We start from the raw sequence: 16,460 nt of genomic DNA, 5'->3' as shown, positions 1-16,460 counted from the left end.
CAAAACTCACTGCTTAGTTTAAGGAAACTTTTTAAAGGGTATTCAACACCCTTAATATTGTAATATTTAATTTTTATAATGTTTTATTCTTAATAAATATCTTACATTATTTCTTGATATTTTTTTGGGTATAAATTTAATTTTTCTAAGTATGTTATGTCATAATTTTAGGTTCCAAAATTGTAGTACCCCAATATCTCGAGACTTTTGAGAAGTCTTTAAATGACAAAAAAAAGAATGCCCCAAGGTCTAAATAATTTTAAATGCCATAAGTAAGTTAAGTTACCCCACCAAGTTAAATGCAACTCTCCAAAGCATGTCCCTACTTCGTATATGTGAATATAAATAAAAATGTGCATTTTTGGCAGCCTTTACAAAGTTGTCGGCACGTTTTAATGCTGAGAATTTGAGCAGCTTTTTTGCCTTCTTTTCTTATTTTTTTGGTTTCTTAATTAGTCATGGCAGGCACTCGTGGAGTGGGCAAAACGGAGTGGGAGGCATAAATACTCTCGTAAGGAATGCAAACCGTATTCAATTGCGACGAAACGACTAGGTCCGTTCAGATCTTATACAATGACTATACATACCTCCCACCCAAAGTTTCTTATCACAATTGACACACATTGGCAGCCAGCAGTGCGTTATGATCGCTCCGAGCTCTAACAATCCATCAGCGTGCTTCCTGCCTCAAGTCAAGATTAGGCAAAGCGTAATCCCTCACTCCAAACTCACTTTTTAATCAGGCAATAAAATAACTAGTTCATTTTTTAGAAATTATACTGTAAGATTAGGCATTTCTCTATAAAATTTTCAAAGTCGAAAAAACTTCTGAAGGCAATTTACTGTGGAGGGTTCATTTTGTACCACCAGTCCGTTTAGCCCATAGAAATTAACTAATTTTTTAAAATGTATACGAACATAATGTTTTTTTAAAACGAAATTGGATTAAAAGGTATTTTTTGGATTTTCGGTGAAAAACAATAGTAACAACGTTTTGGTAGAGCTCTTGTAAGTTTTGGAAAATGTGCTGTAATAAAGTACATTCAATATAATAATTACTATTTTTGAAAGACGAAATTTAAGTTTTTATGGTTTAATGTTTTTATGTATTTAAGATAAAACTGTCAACAATTTTCTTTATAAAAAACGCCAGATAGTTTTAGGGAGTTTCCACTGTATTTACTACACCGCTTTGTATGTTTATTCGATTTGACAACGGTTAGCGATAAGCCCAGCGATGAAGTCAATACAACAAACAATAACGAACATTTTTGGAATATCGTCTCCGACTTTGTCATTATTTGCTTGCCATTTGTTTACAGGCTGAAACATCAACACACACGTCTGCATCAGCTGCTCGGCTCACTTCCTCCGTGCCCCCATCCGAAAACCCCCGACCCCTCCCAAAACCGTACCCCCACCACACCCATGGGTTCATCTGAGGGTTATCAGCGACGGAGTGCAACTAGAATTGGTTACAAAAAGCGAGCTACGAAAAAGGGAAAACAACATTCAGTCGGCGAGAAAAGCAACTGCAAAAGTTCAATGCACATTTCGAGGTGAATTTGTTTGTGAGCTCTCGAACCGACTGATGTCTGCAATTAATTACACAAATCGAACGAGCGTGTTTAACTTGTTTTCGAGTCTAACATGTCACGTAATTAACCGTCTAGCTGCGAATCGCAGCGATATCGATTGGAGTTGGCCAAAAGAATATCCAATAGATATGGGTTCGCCAGCGTCTGTTGCACTCAATTTGCTTGATTATTGCATATAGACTATGCATGTTTGCAAGTATCTGACAGTCTGCCTATCTGCCCGACTACTGGACGACCTTGCGCCCAATATGCAATTGATATGTGCAATGCACTTATGAATATTAATAGACGGCCAGAAAGTAAGTAAAGGAATTTCGCAAGCAAAATTCCATTACAGCTTGAAATGTAGAATACATAGTTCTCCATAATTGAACTAGCTTTATAAGTTAGCTGCAGTACATATAATACTCAGATGCATGGCTTTAAAGATAACCCTTCAATCCCAATAATCACTTCGCAAGCACAAAACAACTGCATCAAATTTCAAAACAATTATTTAATTTAATCATTATTTCAGTACTATTTATCAACTATTTAATAGTATTTGTTTTTAATTTAAGACAAAGAAAAGAAACAATTTTTCAATTTGATATTCCTTCTTTAAAGAGTAAGCTCCTTTAAAAATGTCCTCGAGGATTTAAAAATATACTTGTAATAAGCTAAAGTTTTCTAAATGACAAGAAAAATCAATCAATCAAATCAGAGTACGCCCCACTCTTTTTTTCTTTTCTTTCATACTCACACACAAAACATCCAGTGGCTTTCGCAGGGGTTGTAAGGGGGATTTGGCTTATATATTTCCTAGGGGGTGACATACTCTTTATAAAATATTAACGAAGAAACTAATGGTCGGAAACCACATTTAACCGTCCCTAACGCGATTAAGATGTATATTATTGATAAAACTAAACTTATATCTCTCTTCGACTGGAATAAACATCGATGTGCATAAGACTTATGGGGAAACTATGTTGATAACTCTTTATATATTGGATCCTTGGCTTTGATCTTCAAACTTTCAGAATAGGTTATGTATTTTTAAATCCTTTAAACTTAAAAAGTTTTGTTTGAAATAAGCTCGGAAAAGAAATTGTTTGAAATACAAGAAAAAAATGTTTTAAACAATGATTTTGCTAGGAACAATCTTGCAACGATGCAAGGAGGTCGCTTGACCTCTCTGATCCTCCAATTTGATAAAAGAGCCCACGCCACTGATAACAGCGATAGCATTTGAGCTAACAGACTAACAGCTTTGGCGTGCTAACAGAGCCCCAACAGCCCCAAACAGCTGCGCTGCTGACGTCGACTGCGGCAGCGGCGGAGGCAGAGGCAGAGTTAGCGGCAGCGGCTGTTGGTCGATGAAAAAGTTTCGGCTGTTTTCAGTCCGTTTTGCGTATTCGTACTCGAATTGTGACCGTGTGCGGACTGTTCCGACGGGCAGCGTGTGCGTGTGAGTGTGCGAGTGCCGGTGAGGGTGTATGTGTGTGGGGGGCGAGAGAGATAATATGTACATTTTGTGTTTTTATTTATATGGGAATGCGTACATGCCAGCTTAAATAAATACACATGTATATACGTATATTTTCTATACCCTGCGAACAAAACAACAACAACAATGTGGGTCGTGCATATTGAGCGTATGCAAATAACAACAGATAACTGCCAAAAATCTACTACATTTTTATAACCAAAACACACAGAGCGCGTGAGAGAGCGAGAGTGGGAGATTGCGTCGGAGAAAGAGCGGCGATAAAGAGAGGCCACCCCCACAGCGAAGAGAGCGAAAGAGAGCGGCATTTAGAAGTATCTTCAAGATACACCAATACCAGGAGAGCTGTATCTGTATCTGTATCTTCTTGCCTGCGTTTTCGTCGTATAAATTGAGCCGCACTTTGCTTATTCTCGAGTTTTTGCCGCTCAGACGTCGCTGTAAGTGCACGCGTCGCTCGTCTTTTTCGGTTCCGTTCCGAATCGGCTTCGATTTCGGTTTCCAATACCCACACTTGAATTGAAAAATATCTAAATAAGATACCTGTGCCCAAGAACCCAGTTTAAAACGTTAAATTGAGAAAATATCTCACATATTTGGACGCCAATCAAAATATCTACATTTTTTAATTTATAAGAGCTAGAACCCAGTTTAAAAAGAAAATTCTACAAATAACTAAAAGATACGTGTTACAAAAACATAGTTTGATTACTTAAGTTGAATAAATGTGCCCAAGAATCACAATTTTTTAAAACTTTTTTCAATACCTTACAAAAGTAAAAACTGAGGTTTCAGAATTTTGTAAAAGAATCCTGTTATTACAGTCCTAAATTAAACAACTTAACCAAACTCTGTCTTTAGAAAATCCCAAGACACCGCTGATGACAAATAAAGTGCCAAATCCATTTTCAGTGAGTGCTTGAAAAATTATTTTTATTGAAGCCCAGCCGCAAATACAATTTTCAATAGGCTGTGTGCGTGTTTTTAACGCACAAACATACAAATTTAGCATTTAATTTTGTCCATTATGCGTGCAATTAAATAAAAAATTCTGTGTGTGAAAAAGCAACAAAATAACAGTGCGGCAAACGGAGGCAGCAACAAATTAGACGCGTAAATTGCGTAGCAAATTTGAATGAAAAAATCAACAGAACCAGAAAGCGAAACAGGAACGATAAGCGTGAGTACAGCTTAAATAAAAAAAATTTAATTTATAAACCTACAAAATCCTCAATCCTCAGTGCTAATATATAACTAAAAAATATCTTTAAATACTTATTATACGCTTCTTAATGCTTTTTCACAATTAAAAATCGTTCTTTATTTTAAAATACATAAATTATATTAGTTATTATACCAAAAGAACATTCGAGTTTGAAAAAGAGATGTGTAGAAAAAAAAATGCATTCTTTAAAATAAATACAATTTTCAACATTTCGTGTGAGTATTTAATTTTTCGGCGAAATAAAATTTCAAAGAAAACGATCGGTGCTAAACAAACATGCCCTCCCCTTAACTAAAACAAAATCCATGGAATAACCTGATTTTGTTTCTTTTCATTTAATTGGGCTAAAGAAATTTCCCTTTTCAATGCTGCCACAAAAGAAATGAAAGGAAAGAAACATTCTCTGATTGATGTGGGGAAAAACAAAAACAGAAACCCAAAAAGATATTTCGAAATACCATAGAGAGGGCAGACGATGTCTAAGCATTTATCTTTCCGTTCTCCAACGCCGTTCTTGTTATTTTTTTCTGAGGGGAGCTATTCAGGCGCCAGAGAAAGTGAAACATGTAATTTTTTGTTGGACGGCCTACAAAAATCATACACTGTATTGAGTGAAATCGTAATGGGTTAAGAAATTTCTTAAATACGAAGGTTAAAAGGGGGCAGAGCAATCAGAAAGCGCACAACACACACTGGAAAATAATGATAAGACGCGAGAAGCAAAAGCCAGCCAAAGAATACGAAATACACTCCACTTCTCTGTGTTTTTCTGGCTCCTCTTTCCCTCGGTAATTACATGCCGTAAAACCAAAATAAATACGCACAGATAAAGATGCACAGATGCAGATACAGATACCAGAGGTTGGGTTGGGTTGGGTTTTTTCCTGCATTCTTTTTGGTCCTCGCAAAACGAAAGCCGAAAATCACCGAAATGCATTAAAATCGAACAAAAGCAAAAACGAAAACAGTCAATAAACACTGTTTAATCAAATGTAAATGTTTATACCGCAACGATCGGCTCAGAATCATCGAGTTTCACTTTTGTACCTCAATCATAAGAGTGTTTGTTCTGCCCAGAAACCAGAAAGAAACACTCTTTTCCGTCTGACCCACATCGAGTTCGTTATCACCGATTTTTATTATCCATTTATATATATTTGGTTGATCGCATTGAATGAGTACACATTTACAGAACCATTTATTTTCAGAATGCAAAATTAAACACATAAACGATGTTAACAAAACGCGCCAAACCCATCTGAAAGTGACAGAGTAAATTCTTTAAGTGTTTTTAAGTCATTTGTATTTTAATTATGATCTTACTTAATTAATTTTCGTTATAATATACCTACTTTCTGAAACAAAAATTTAATTATCTTAAAGAAAACAATTTTTTGCGCCATAGTAATAACATGTATGAAGTTAAATTTTTTTTATCATGTTCATGGATACATACTCAAATGAGTAGCTACCATTTTGGAATCTATATTTTTTTCATATTTATAGGTAATTTCAAATTTGTTTTTGCTTTAATATGAGTTTTTATTACAGTAATATAAATACAACTGTCCCCAGAAACTTATAAGATTGTTTTAGTTTGATTAAAATGAATTTATTTTTGATTATTGCCCAGATATTTGTATAGGTTTGTATGGCATATGTAAAATATAAGCTAAGAAAATAAATTAAATAAATACAGTAAAATATATTTTTGTAAAGGAGGCCCTACAAATAACCCAATATGAAAAACTAAAGATTTTGTAAATAAAAGAGGAACAGAAATTTGCAATCAAAAGATATTCTTACCTTATAAGGTGTTTCCCATAAGCAACGTTTTTGTCTGCCTCGCCATTCCTATATTTTTCCACTGTTTCTTTTCAACTTCATCGCCGCCGCCGACCAATAAATGATCAATGGCCCAAAGCATTTCGATTTCAGCCAAACTCATTTAATTTGTTTTCTGATTCCGCTCTTTTTTCGCCAAGCGTCCCAAGTCCAGAAAAATAAAGCACGGCAACAACAGGGAAAAAACTACAAAATTCACCTGTAATAACGTCGCAGAAAAGTGAAGAAATCGGATGAGAAGCGGCAGACAAAAACAAGATTCGAGTAGAACTGAGGGAAGCGACAGCAGGAGAAGCAGAAAAAGTCTGGGGAACCGAGACAACTAACCCGAAATCAGAAAACCAGATTTACTACTAATTTAAATTCTTGGCATACAAAATATTTATAAAAACAAAATTAACAAAAAAAATCAACAAATGCGGTAAAAAGGCATACAACAACAACTTTAGTGTATTGATTAACGAATTAAAGCGAAAATGTTTTTTATTGACCAAATATTGACAGACAGTTCCACATACATAAATGGTACACCCCATTTCCGTTTCCTCAGAACTCTTTTCATATCTGATGGATTGACATTTCACTTATTTGCCTGGCGTTTAAAAACACATTTCTTGATCACGAAAAGGCCAAATAAAATGTGCTGGTACATTTAGTCATCGTTGACACAAAGGAAATTTTTCAAGAAGTTTGGTCATTTCGTATCGATTTTTCAGTGGTTCGATATTCCTTTATTCGTCTGCCAGAGCACGTGTAAAGTTGTACACAAATAAGTCTTATTCACAAGTCCAAGTTGATAATTTTATATGGCACTGTATGTATTTGGCATTATGTTAATCAACTGGAGAAACAAATACGTACAGGCAAATCGTCATTAATTATGCATTTATTTTAAGCGTCTCAGGCCGCTGGCTGTGACCACATTTGATATGAAAACCTCGATTCGCATTTCGAGAAACCGAAAGTTGGCCTAAAAACACAGTTAGGAATTGCCCCTGGCCGTGCATTGTCGTTGGGCTGGGTTGGGGTCGTGCTTACCGCCTTAGTCGACCGATTTTGAGTCGGACCAGCGGCCAGATGCCACTTTTACGTTATGAATATTTTACAAAAATTAGGCATAAATGAAAAGATACGAAAATATCATTCTGAATCTGGAAATCAGTAAAACTTTTTGTATAGATATATAGTAAAATTTAGTTAAAATTGTAATATATAGTTATATTTAATTTTAATAAAAATGTACATTCTGTTTGATTTTACATAAAATAGAGAATTGAGAGAAACTTTGTCTAAATATTCAAATAATTTTATTCTATAAATACATAGATGTCATTTTAATGCAAATGTTCCAAAAAAAGTTTATTTAATTTGTCAGTTAAGTAAAATTATAATGTCAATAAAATTTGTAATTAATAACAGACTTCTTTAAAATCTTTAATTTATTATAAATTTATTTTCGGCTTATAACTGAGATCAAAGGAAACGTTCAATCTATATTTTCATAATAAATATTTATATCGAATGATTTTTAAAGTTGTTTGATAGACAGGGAAACCTTTAACATAACGTTAGGCTTGTCTTCAAAAACATTTGTTTGACACTCCCTAGACCACTCGAAAAGCCCCAATTGCCCATGCCAATCATGACTATATGAGATAAATTCCCACATTCTCCGGGGACACGCCCTCTCTTTTGGACAGACAAAAGCCCCACTCGAGATATTTGTATATCGGGGACTGGATGGCAACAGTTTTGAGAACGATTAACGAACCAGAAGTCGCACTTGACTTGCTCAAAGCCTGGATGACATACAAAAGAGCCATTCAAGACCGGCCTAGAAGATGGCAGCCCGTGGAAGATGATGGAGCCCGAGAGGAAGACGAATCATGATCATCAGCGGCAATTACCGCACTGTAACTACGCAGCATCCGCAACAACGATATATTGTAAGCGAGCTGCGTGCAAAATCGAGCAAAAACAGAGCCACATAGATACACAAGAAGCGGGTCTCCAGTTGGACCCCCTCCTCTTCCCCTCCCCGGAATCCGGGCTCTACTCATCTGGAAGCTTGTTTTGCCGCTCGCTGCGACGCGTCTTTAGCAAGTGATTTCAATTTAATTGACAGTCCTTGAACTTGACTTAAACGCAACGCATAACACAAACAACAATAATAATGAAAACACCACAAGCAACAGCATCTCTTCACTCTCGATTCGCCATTCTCCGAAGTATATTTCTCAAAGTATCTCCTCTTTGTGGGGTCTTCCGTTTTTAGATTTCATTAAATTGAAATCAATGTTTCGCGGAATATTTTCGATTTTTCGCAGTTAAAAACTTTATAGATATTAAATGATATAGCATTAAATTACCTAAATGGATCATCAAAATAATAGCATTGTATATGCGAAAATAATAAAACAGGTTTTTAGTTCTTTAAACTTTAGTTTCATTAAAACTTTATTGCCCTTAAGTGAGTAAGCGAAAATAAAAACCGGTTTGGTTTTGTAAATAAGAAAACTTAGTTGTTTGTCACCACTTAGATAAAATATCATAACAATTTATTATTATTATTATAAATAGTAAACAAAATAGGCTATTTTTAACTATATGCAGATAAAAAAAAACTATTTATAAACGAATACTATCAATTTGAATTTTAAACGAACCTCTGAAAGTCAAACCTATTAATAACTTAAATGAGCTGTGTGTCTGCGTTTATTAAACTTACAAATTTATTAAACATGTTTAATTACTAAAAAAAAATAGTTTGAATATAATTTACAAAGTCTTGGACAATAATAATATCGAAGACATTTTAAATGATTTTTTCAATGACAATTACTTAAAATAGAATTAGATTTGAAGATTTGGAAAATTATTAATATGCATAAGCATTGGAAAAGCAATCGATTTCTAATAAATTTTAGAGGTTTCACCATACGAAAAGGGACTTTAATGTTCGCTATAGTCAATTAAAATATCCTCCCTTGTCTTTCCACTTATTCATCTTAATCTGCATTTCCCTCCTTCCTTTGTTGACAAAGTTGAAGAGCAAAAACCGCACAAAAAGGGGCAGCCGCAAAAAGTTGCCCATTTGCGATTTCAGCACACAGTATTTTACTGCTCTTCCCGTCGTCATATTTTTTGGCAAATAAATCTTTTTAAAACAACAAGCGAAACAACGACACATACAGAAACCGGCGGATATACAATATTTAAATATATATATATACGCATTTGCCTATATAAAATCGTATCATCGCCGCATATATAATTTATTTTGAAAGCGTGCGTACGCCACGCATTTTATGCCGTCTGTCTTTTTGGGCCTAGACAAATGGCTGTCCAAGTGGCAAACACACACTGATATATACCATATAGACTTTCATTCAATGAATTTTGATATTTTTCGGCTTAATTGTTTTTCTGGCTGAGAGGCCTCCCCGAATTCTCGGGTAGATCTATAAAAATTTACAATTATGACTTGGCAACTTCTCAGATATCGACACGTGTCTCTGAAGTTTTATATCTTTTTCTATGCTTTTTTTTCCCCACCCAATTCGGTTTCTACTTCACATTGTGTATACGCCCCGTGGGCTTCGGGTAAGTCAGCGAGATAAATAGCCACAGGTGACAAAAGATGTAAATGCACAACTTGATATTCAATAGATAAGGCCAGAGTCCAGTAAGGTAAATGAAAGAAACACGGAGCCGCAGAAGCGAGGCGTACCCATGCAAAAACTTTCACCCGCAAATGATCTATGGGCCAAAAAGAAAGACTTTCGCATTGAGAGCGGTACGCGTGCGAGCGGTACGCACATCTAATTACCGCACTCGAAAATGTGATTAGAAATCAGTTCTCGTCGCCGTAAAGAATCAAGAGAAGTGCTGCGGCACTCGGCACAATTTTATACCATATACTTTCACAACCATTCGAATTCAAGTTCATGGCAAGGTTTGCAAGGGTTTCGGCTGCGATTAGGCATTCATTTATTCCCCGATGTTTGGTACTCGAGTTTCGTTTACGCGTTGATAACTAAAAACGAAAAGAGTCCGATACCACAGAGTCTATAATGAATCGTGCGTAGATCGCACGCACAGCACAGGAAAACTAAATTTTGATTTCTTCGTTTCTGTGTCAACGAACTCATTTGAACTAAATTCTCTTTTATGATTTTTCGGCTTTTTTTTTGTCCGATTTCTTGTGTTTTTTTATTGAGAGCTTTTCGGCCCGCCGATGCGTGCGACGTTATCTCAAAAAGTCTGTTGCGTAGGCCGATTTGAATGCGTTTAGAAAAGAAAAGTTATGGCAGAGCGCGCCCCTCTTACAGGCTGATTAGAAACACGTCGATATCACTCTTAATCAGCTGGGAATTAGCATACATTGAGATATTTTAACATAATTAAGGAGACTGCTGGGAGGGGAAGCCCTTAGAGAAGCTAGTTGCCATGATAAAAGTCATTTTGTTGCTTACTTTAAATGTACAATATAATAAATCATTTCTATGCTATTTTAATTTTATTGTTTTTTAATTGTGTAAAGTAAAAACCCTTTCGAACTTTATACTTATCGTTTATTAATTATATTTTAATATATATGTAAATATTTATTTAATCAGCAATTTCAAGTCTTTTAAACCTCAATGTTATTTATTAGAGATTATGTTTGCCTAAAGTCTTATGTGATATTTCCATGATGTTGTATAAAAACACAAAAGATATTTGTTATATTATATATATTTTAAGAAGGGAAAATATTTTAAAATACTAAAAACAATACCCGTGTCTTAGAAGTTATTTAAATTTTCTGAGTAATAATACTTTCTAAATGTGGTTTGATTTGGTTTGCTAACCATGTGTAATCGGTTTTCATGATAATCAGATTAGACCTTATGTATAAAATCTTGTGAGACTTTATGTATAAAATCTTGTGAGAACTTGGATTTAAAGTCACACTTCTCTGCTATTGACAAAAGGTGCTGATAAGGATCCCCGAATGGGATGAACCTTTTAACAAAAAATCACCGTGCCCAGCTGATAAGCTACAATGGGATGCCTAGTAGAAGTCCCCGCTTAGGTGAATCCCATTGGACTGTGCTGGGGCTCCTATAAAAACGCGAACCACTTCTTAGTTCTCCATCAGTTTTATTCAACCAATTACCCAGTAGAGATGTCCTCCAAAAAGTGCGGAATTGTGCTCCTTATCGCCTGCTGCCTGGTGGCTTTAGTGGCCGGCTATCCCCAGCCATATCCTGGGGAATCCCAGTTGGCAGATCAGGAGGAGGAGTTCCTCGGGCAGATGCTATTGGTGCCAAATCCTGAGGAATCCCAGTTGTCCGATCCGGAGGAGTTCCTCGAGGAGATGCCTTTGGTGCGTCGAGTTCGATCGCCCGAGGGTGGTTCCCTGGTGATCACCGCCAGCAAGGACAACCAAGTGGGTCGGGAGGCCAGTCTCCAGTATAATCACAATCTGTTCTCAAGCCGCGATGGGCGTGGCAGCATCGACGCCTACGCCCAAGCCAGCCGGAATTTCGACCACAACCGCAACGACTACGGCGGCGGCATTCAGGGCACCTGGCGTTTCTGAGCGAGAATACGAGTATTAAATTGGTTACAAAATGATTCACGTCAATAAATAAATGTAGTTGTTTACCCAAGCGACTCTTGTTGTTTTGCCATTAGCGAGGGATCCTCCTCCGGAGATCCACCGATACCCACAGATCTGTGCGCCTGACCAAAACAAACAGTAGCCGATGCATCGGCTATTTACTCAAAGTAACTCAACTGAAAAGACACAACAGCAGGGAGCAGGAATGAGGGAAATATTAAGAAAGCAACGAGTCTTATCAGACTGAACGCGACATACTCTTCATAAATTTTTAAAGTTTTAAAGTACTTGGATTTAATGAAAACTAAAAGGTTAAAAAAAATAATATTTTAATATTTTTAAATTACAATTTCCTAAGCTAGATTTTTGATAATCATACAATTGGGTTTTTATTAAAATATTATTTATTGATATATATCAATATATATACAAAATTCAACATGCGTTCAGTAATTAATGTGTAATTATTATGCAACTATATGAAATATACCAAGATATTAAATAAATTATGAGGTGTTCATTTTTATTCTTTTTTAATTAGATTAACTAACTAACTTTGTTGAATGGACTTCTTATATCTTTAAAATATGAAATAAAGTTTTTAGTTCAAGGAAATATTTTTGAGTTTTTTTTAATTTATATAATATGAACAACATTTCTTTCCGTTTCAAGTTGACCGGGTAATTTGGGCATGCTCCTTATGAAGTGTATGCCGAGAAGTACTAAAAGTCATGAGTCGTCGCCGGGGTCATTGGACTTTTCCTTCGCTGCTGGCGTCGTTGTTGTGTAACCAATAAAAATTGATTCTGTTGCGTGTGTGCAGAGGGGCAGCGGGGGGAGTGGCAGGAAGGGGCGGCGAATTACGCACACTGCAACACACTCACTCACACACGAATATACTTATACACATGCACACGAAAGTCTGTTAATGCAATTGGGGGTTGTTGCATTTATCGCTCGGTTTCTTGGGGAATTCTCATGAGCAGTCGTACCACATCTATATCTCCCGGTATTTGGGTGTACTTACACTTATATATATCTGAGTGTGGGCATGACTAAGGGTAATTACTTTCGCTTTCCGTTTGCTCAGCTGGCAAATCAATAAAAACGGCCGACGCAAGTCAAGAATACGTTAAATGCTTGACCCCCTTGCACATTTTTCGGGAAAGCCGCTGCCGATGTTGCTGTTGTTGCTGTTGTTGCTGCTGCTGCTGCGAAAACAAAACAAAAGGCGTCGTTAATGAAAAGCCACGAAAAAGGAAAAGCAATGCCTGCCTGGAAAATACTTTCCATTTTCATTTAACAATAAGCAATCAATTGCAAGTTCATGGCACAGCTAACGATCTATTAGAAGAAAGTAAAAACAAGTAACGAAACCCATGCGAGGCAGAAACAAAAGACGAAAACCGACGAAAAGCGACGCCTACACAGGTAGACCAGGTGACTTCAGTTGAGTTGAGTTGAGTCCAGGTGAGTTTCCAGGTGAGTGCAGCTGTCAGCTGTTGCTGTTGCTGTTGCTGTTGTTGCTGTTGCTGCCAATCAGTGCGAGCGGGATGGAGTTGGCGTTGCAGCCTCAGTCTCTCGACTGGTTTTCATTTTGGCTTGGAAAAACCACACATTGGCATTGCCCCGTTGCCATTTTTAGTGGCAAAAACTGACTGCATCATAATGAAAGTGAAATGCATTGCGCAGATGGCGATGGCGATGGCAGTTACCAGATGCAACACCGCCAGGCAAGTAAGTCAAGTGCAGCAGTGCAGCAGCAACTGCAACTGCAGCAGCAGCAGCAACCGAAGTTGTTGCAACATGAAGTGGCGACTAAAACGCGCACCGGATTGGATCGTATCGCTACGGATTGGAATGCGCGCGTCACCGACATCTCCATCTCCATTTCCATCGACAACTGAATTCGGCACCATTGAGTTAATTGGCTAAATGCGAAAAGCGCTAAGCAAAACACACACTTTGCATGCACCGAACAAAATTAATCACATTTTTAAAACGACATCTAAAATAATAGTAAAAACCGTTTAAAATAGAAAGATTATTTATGTAAGAATTTACATAAATTCTTTTAAAAATACAAAAGAATATTAATTTTAGTTACGGCGGTTAAATATGAAACCAAAAGTTATCTTAAACATTTTCAAAATTGTTGAAAATGGACAGAAAGTTTTAGTAAGAATTAAGTGAATTGTTTTTTTAATTTTACGGTGGTTTAAATTGAAACCTAAACACAATAAAAAAACTTCGTTTTATTATATTTCGCTATATATCAACATAACCTACTTATTATTTAAACAACTTTGTTTTAGTCCCCGACCAAAAATAATATATTTTTGTATTATTATTAAGGCCACTAAAACAAAACTGTCTGTGGCATGGAGACTGATGTTTTTTCCGGTGTATGCTCTGGATAAATTATGTCAACAGCATGTACAGCAACAAAAGACGAGGAGGTATGTACACTGTACACGTACCGTACCCGCACAATACAATGCACAATGTACACGATACGAGTGCGAGTACATGCCTCCATTTATAGCCAGTGTTCAATGTCAGATCGGCGCCGAAGGTCGTTGTCGGATGCAGCGAACGCGGTTTTCATCTGGTTTCTTCGCTCGGATGTTTATCTGCATCGCCAGCATGAATATGTATCAGTATCTGTTTCTGCATCTGCATCTTCATCTCCATCTGCATCTAAAACTTGTGCCAGTGTGTGAGTGGAGTTCTGGACCAGTGTAATTGATTCCAATAATATAAGAAACTTGACATTGAGACAAGCAATTCTTACTCGGACCCCGATAACTTGCCATTTAACACGCATTCTTACAGCAAGAAAACTATAAATACTGCATATCAGGGATAAACTTTGCAGACTTGCCGAAAGTCATTCGAAGTCTTGGTACTTGATATAACATCAATAGTACTTCCTAACAATATTTATTGTTAAGAAATGCAATCCTGGGGTCTTATAAGGTATTTAAGAATATTATGAGCAGAAAATCTAATAAACTTCAAGCAAAACAAAAGGATACCGTCTTAAATAGCAGGGTAAGTCAATAAATGTATAGCTGATATTAAAGGCTTGCTACCTCTTAAAAAAAAAGGTATTTCCAACTTTTTGAGGTTCTAGTAATTTAAGGAAATACTTAATATATCGTAAAAATATAAAATATATTATTAAATAACCCTTATTTTTAATAGCGTGCCAAAAAATGGAAATTAAAATAATTGTATAATTTATTGACTCACCTTTCGCAGAGGCAGTTTCTCTGGCATATTTTAGGCGCATGCTCGACTCAATCAAGTCACAATAAATTAACCTCTATTTGTAAGCCAAGTGAATAATGCGAATAGCTAACAAACAGACAGCTGAACACAATGCAACATCAATTCACTTTTTTATACCCTTGCAGAGGGTATTATAATTTTGGTCAAAAGTGTGCAACGCAGTGAAGGAGACATTTCCGACCCTATAAAGTATATATATTCTTGATCAGGATCACCTCCTGAGTTGATATAGCCATGTCCGTCTGTCCGTCTGTCCGTCTGTCCGTCTGTCCGTCTGTCCGTCTGTCCGTCTGTCTGTCGCGTCTGTCTGTTTCTACGCGAACTAGTCTCTCAGTTTTAAAGATATCGAATTGAAACTTTGCACACACCCTTCTTTCCTTTGCACGCAGTATATAAGTCGGAACGGCCGGGATCGGCCGACTATATCCTATAGCTGCCATATAACTGATTGATCGGAAATGCCATAACTCTGCTGTTTGTTAAGTTAGGAAGTTGGGACTTTCTATGGGTTTTATATTTGGCCAATCAATCCGACGTACCAAATTTCATAAGGATCGGCCGACTATATCTTATAGCTGCCATATAACTGATTGATCGGAAATGCCATAACTTTGGTGTTTGTTAAGTTAGGAAGTTGGGATTTTCTATGGGTTTTATTTTTGCCTAATCAATCCGACATATCAAATTTCATAAGGATCGGCCGACTATATTCTATAGCTGCCATATAACTGAACGATTGGAAATGATATAACTTTGGTGCTTTTAAAGTTAGGAAGTTGGGATTTTTTATGGGTTTTATATTTGGCCAATCAATCCGACCTACCAAATGTCATAAGGATCGGCCGACTATATCCTATAGCCGCCATATAACTGATTGATCGAAAATGCCATAACTTTGGTGTTTGTAAAGTTAGGAAGTGGGGATTTTTTATGAGTATTAAGAATGCATCATATGAATAATTTTGGAGAATATAATGTACATAATATTCTGCAAGGGTATATCAACTTCGGCTCCGCCCGAAGTTAGCTTTCCTTTCTTGTTTTGGTCACATTTCACTGATTTTGAAAGTGAACGTTGTGGCAGGCGGCGGCGGCAACTGGCGGAATCACGATTTTGTGGGCAGCACAAATCTCTCCATCTCCCTCAGTTGTACAGTGGATACGGGGTACATTGAATAGATGCTAGTAATTTATAATTTGCATTTAAATAAACTAACTAGATGATTTATATAGTTAGATTTCACTGTAAAGTTGCAATGCTGTTAGTATCTTTTCTTATCCCAAATTAATAACATAAATATATAAGAAATAAAATCAAATGATTTGTCTTTACAATTTCACTGCCAAATCCAACTTCGTTTGAATATATTTATGGAATTTCCACTTTTGAGAACAGGCTTA

At 36.4% G+C, this 16,460-nt stretch overlaps 2 protein-coding genes across 5 annotated transcripts in view; both read left to right on the top strand.

The window, feature by feature from the left end:
* The first annotated feature begins 2,990 nt into the window (after positions 1-2,990).
* The window catches only part of LOC108049400 (solute carrier organic anion transporter family member 74D), a 28,711-nt gene continuing 15,241 nt past the window's right edge, over positions 2,991-16,460 (top strand). Inside the window, exons 1-2 of one of the 4 annotated variants that reach the window (XM_017130570.2) lie at positions 2,991-3,048; positions 3,949-4,267. The gene's annotated coding sequence lies outside the window, so the exon portion shown is untranslated. Of the gene's footprint in view, positions 3,049-3,096; positions 4,268-16,460 lie in introns of those variants that run through there. The other 3 variants (XM_017130571.2, XM_017130573.2, XM_017130572.2) reach the window with 3 other exon arrangements.
* On the top strand, positions 11,299-11,814 carry LOC108049402. Its single transcript, XM_017130575.2, has one exon. It carries the CDS (start codon positions 11,328-11,330, stop codon positions 11,742-11,744), a length of 417 nt encoding a protein of 138 aa, XP_016986064.1. The 5' UTR covers positions 11,299-11,327; the 3' UTR covers positions 11,745-11,814.

The sequence above is a fragment of the Drosophila rhopaloa genome, unplaced genomic scaffold (genome assembly GCF_018152115.1).
Source record: "Drosophila rhopaloa isolate 14029-0021.01 unplaced genomic scaffold, ASM1815211v1 contig_150, whole genome shotgun sequence".
NCBI lineage: Eukaryota > Metazoa > Arthropoda > Insecta > Diptera > Drosophilidae > Drosophila > Drosophila rhopaloa.
Note: the sequence above shows the minus strand (reverse complement) of the source record. Positions and strands in the feature narration are given on the sequence as shown.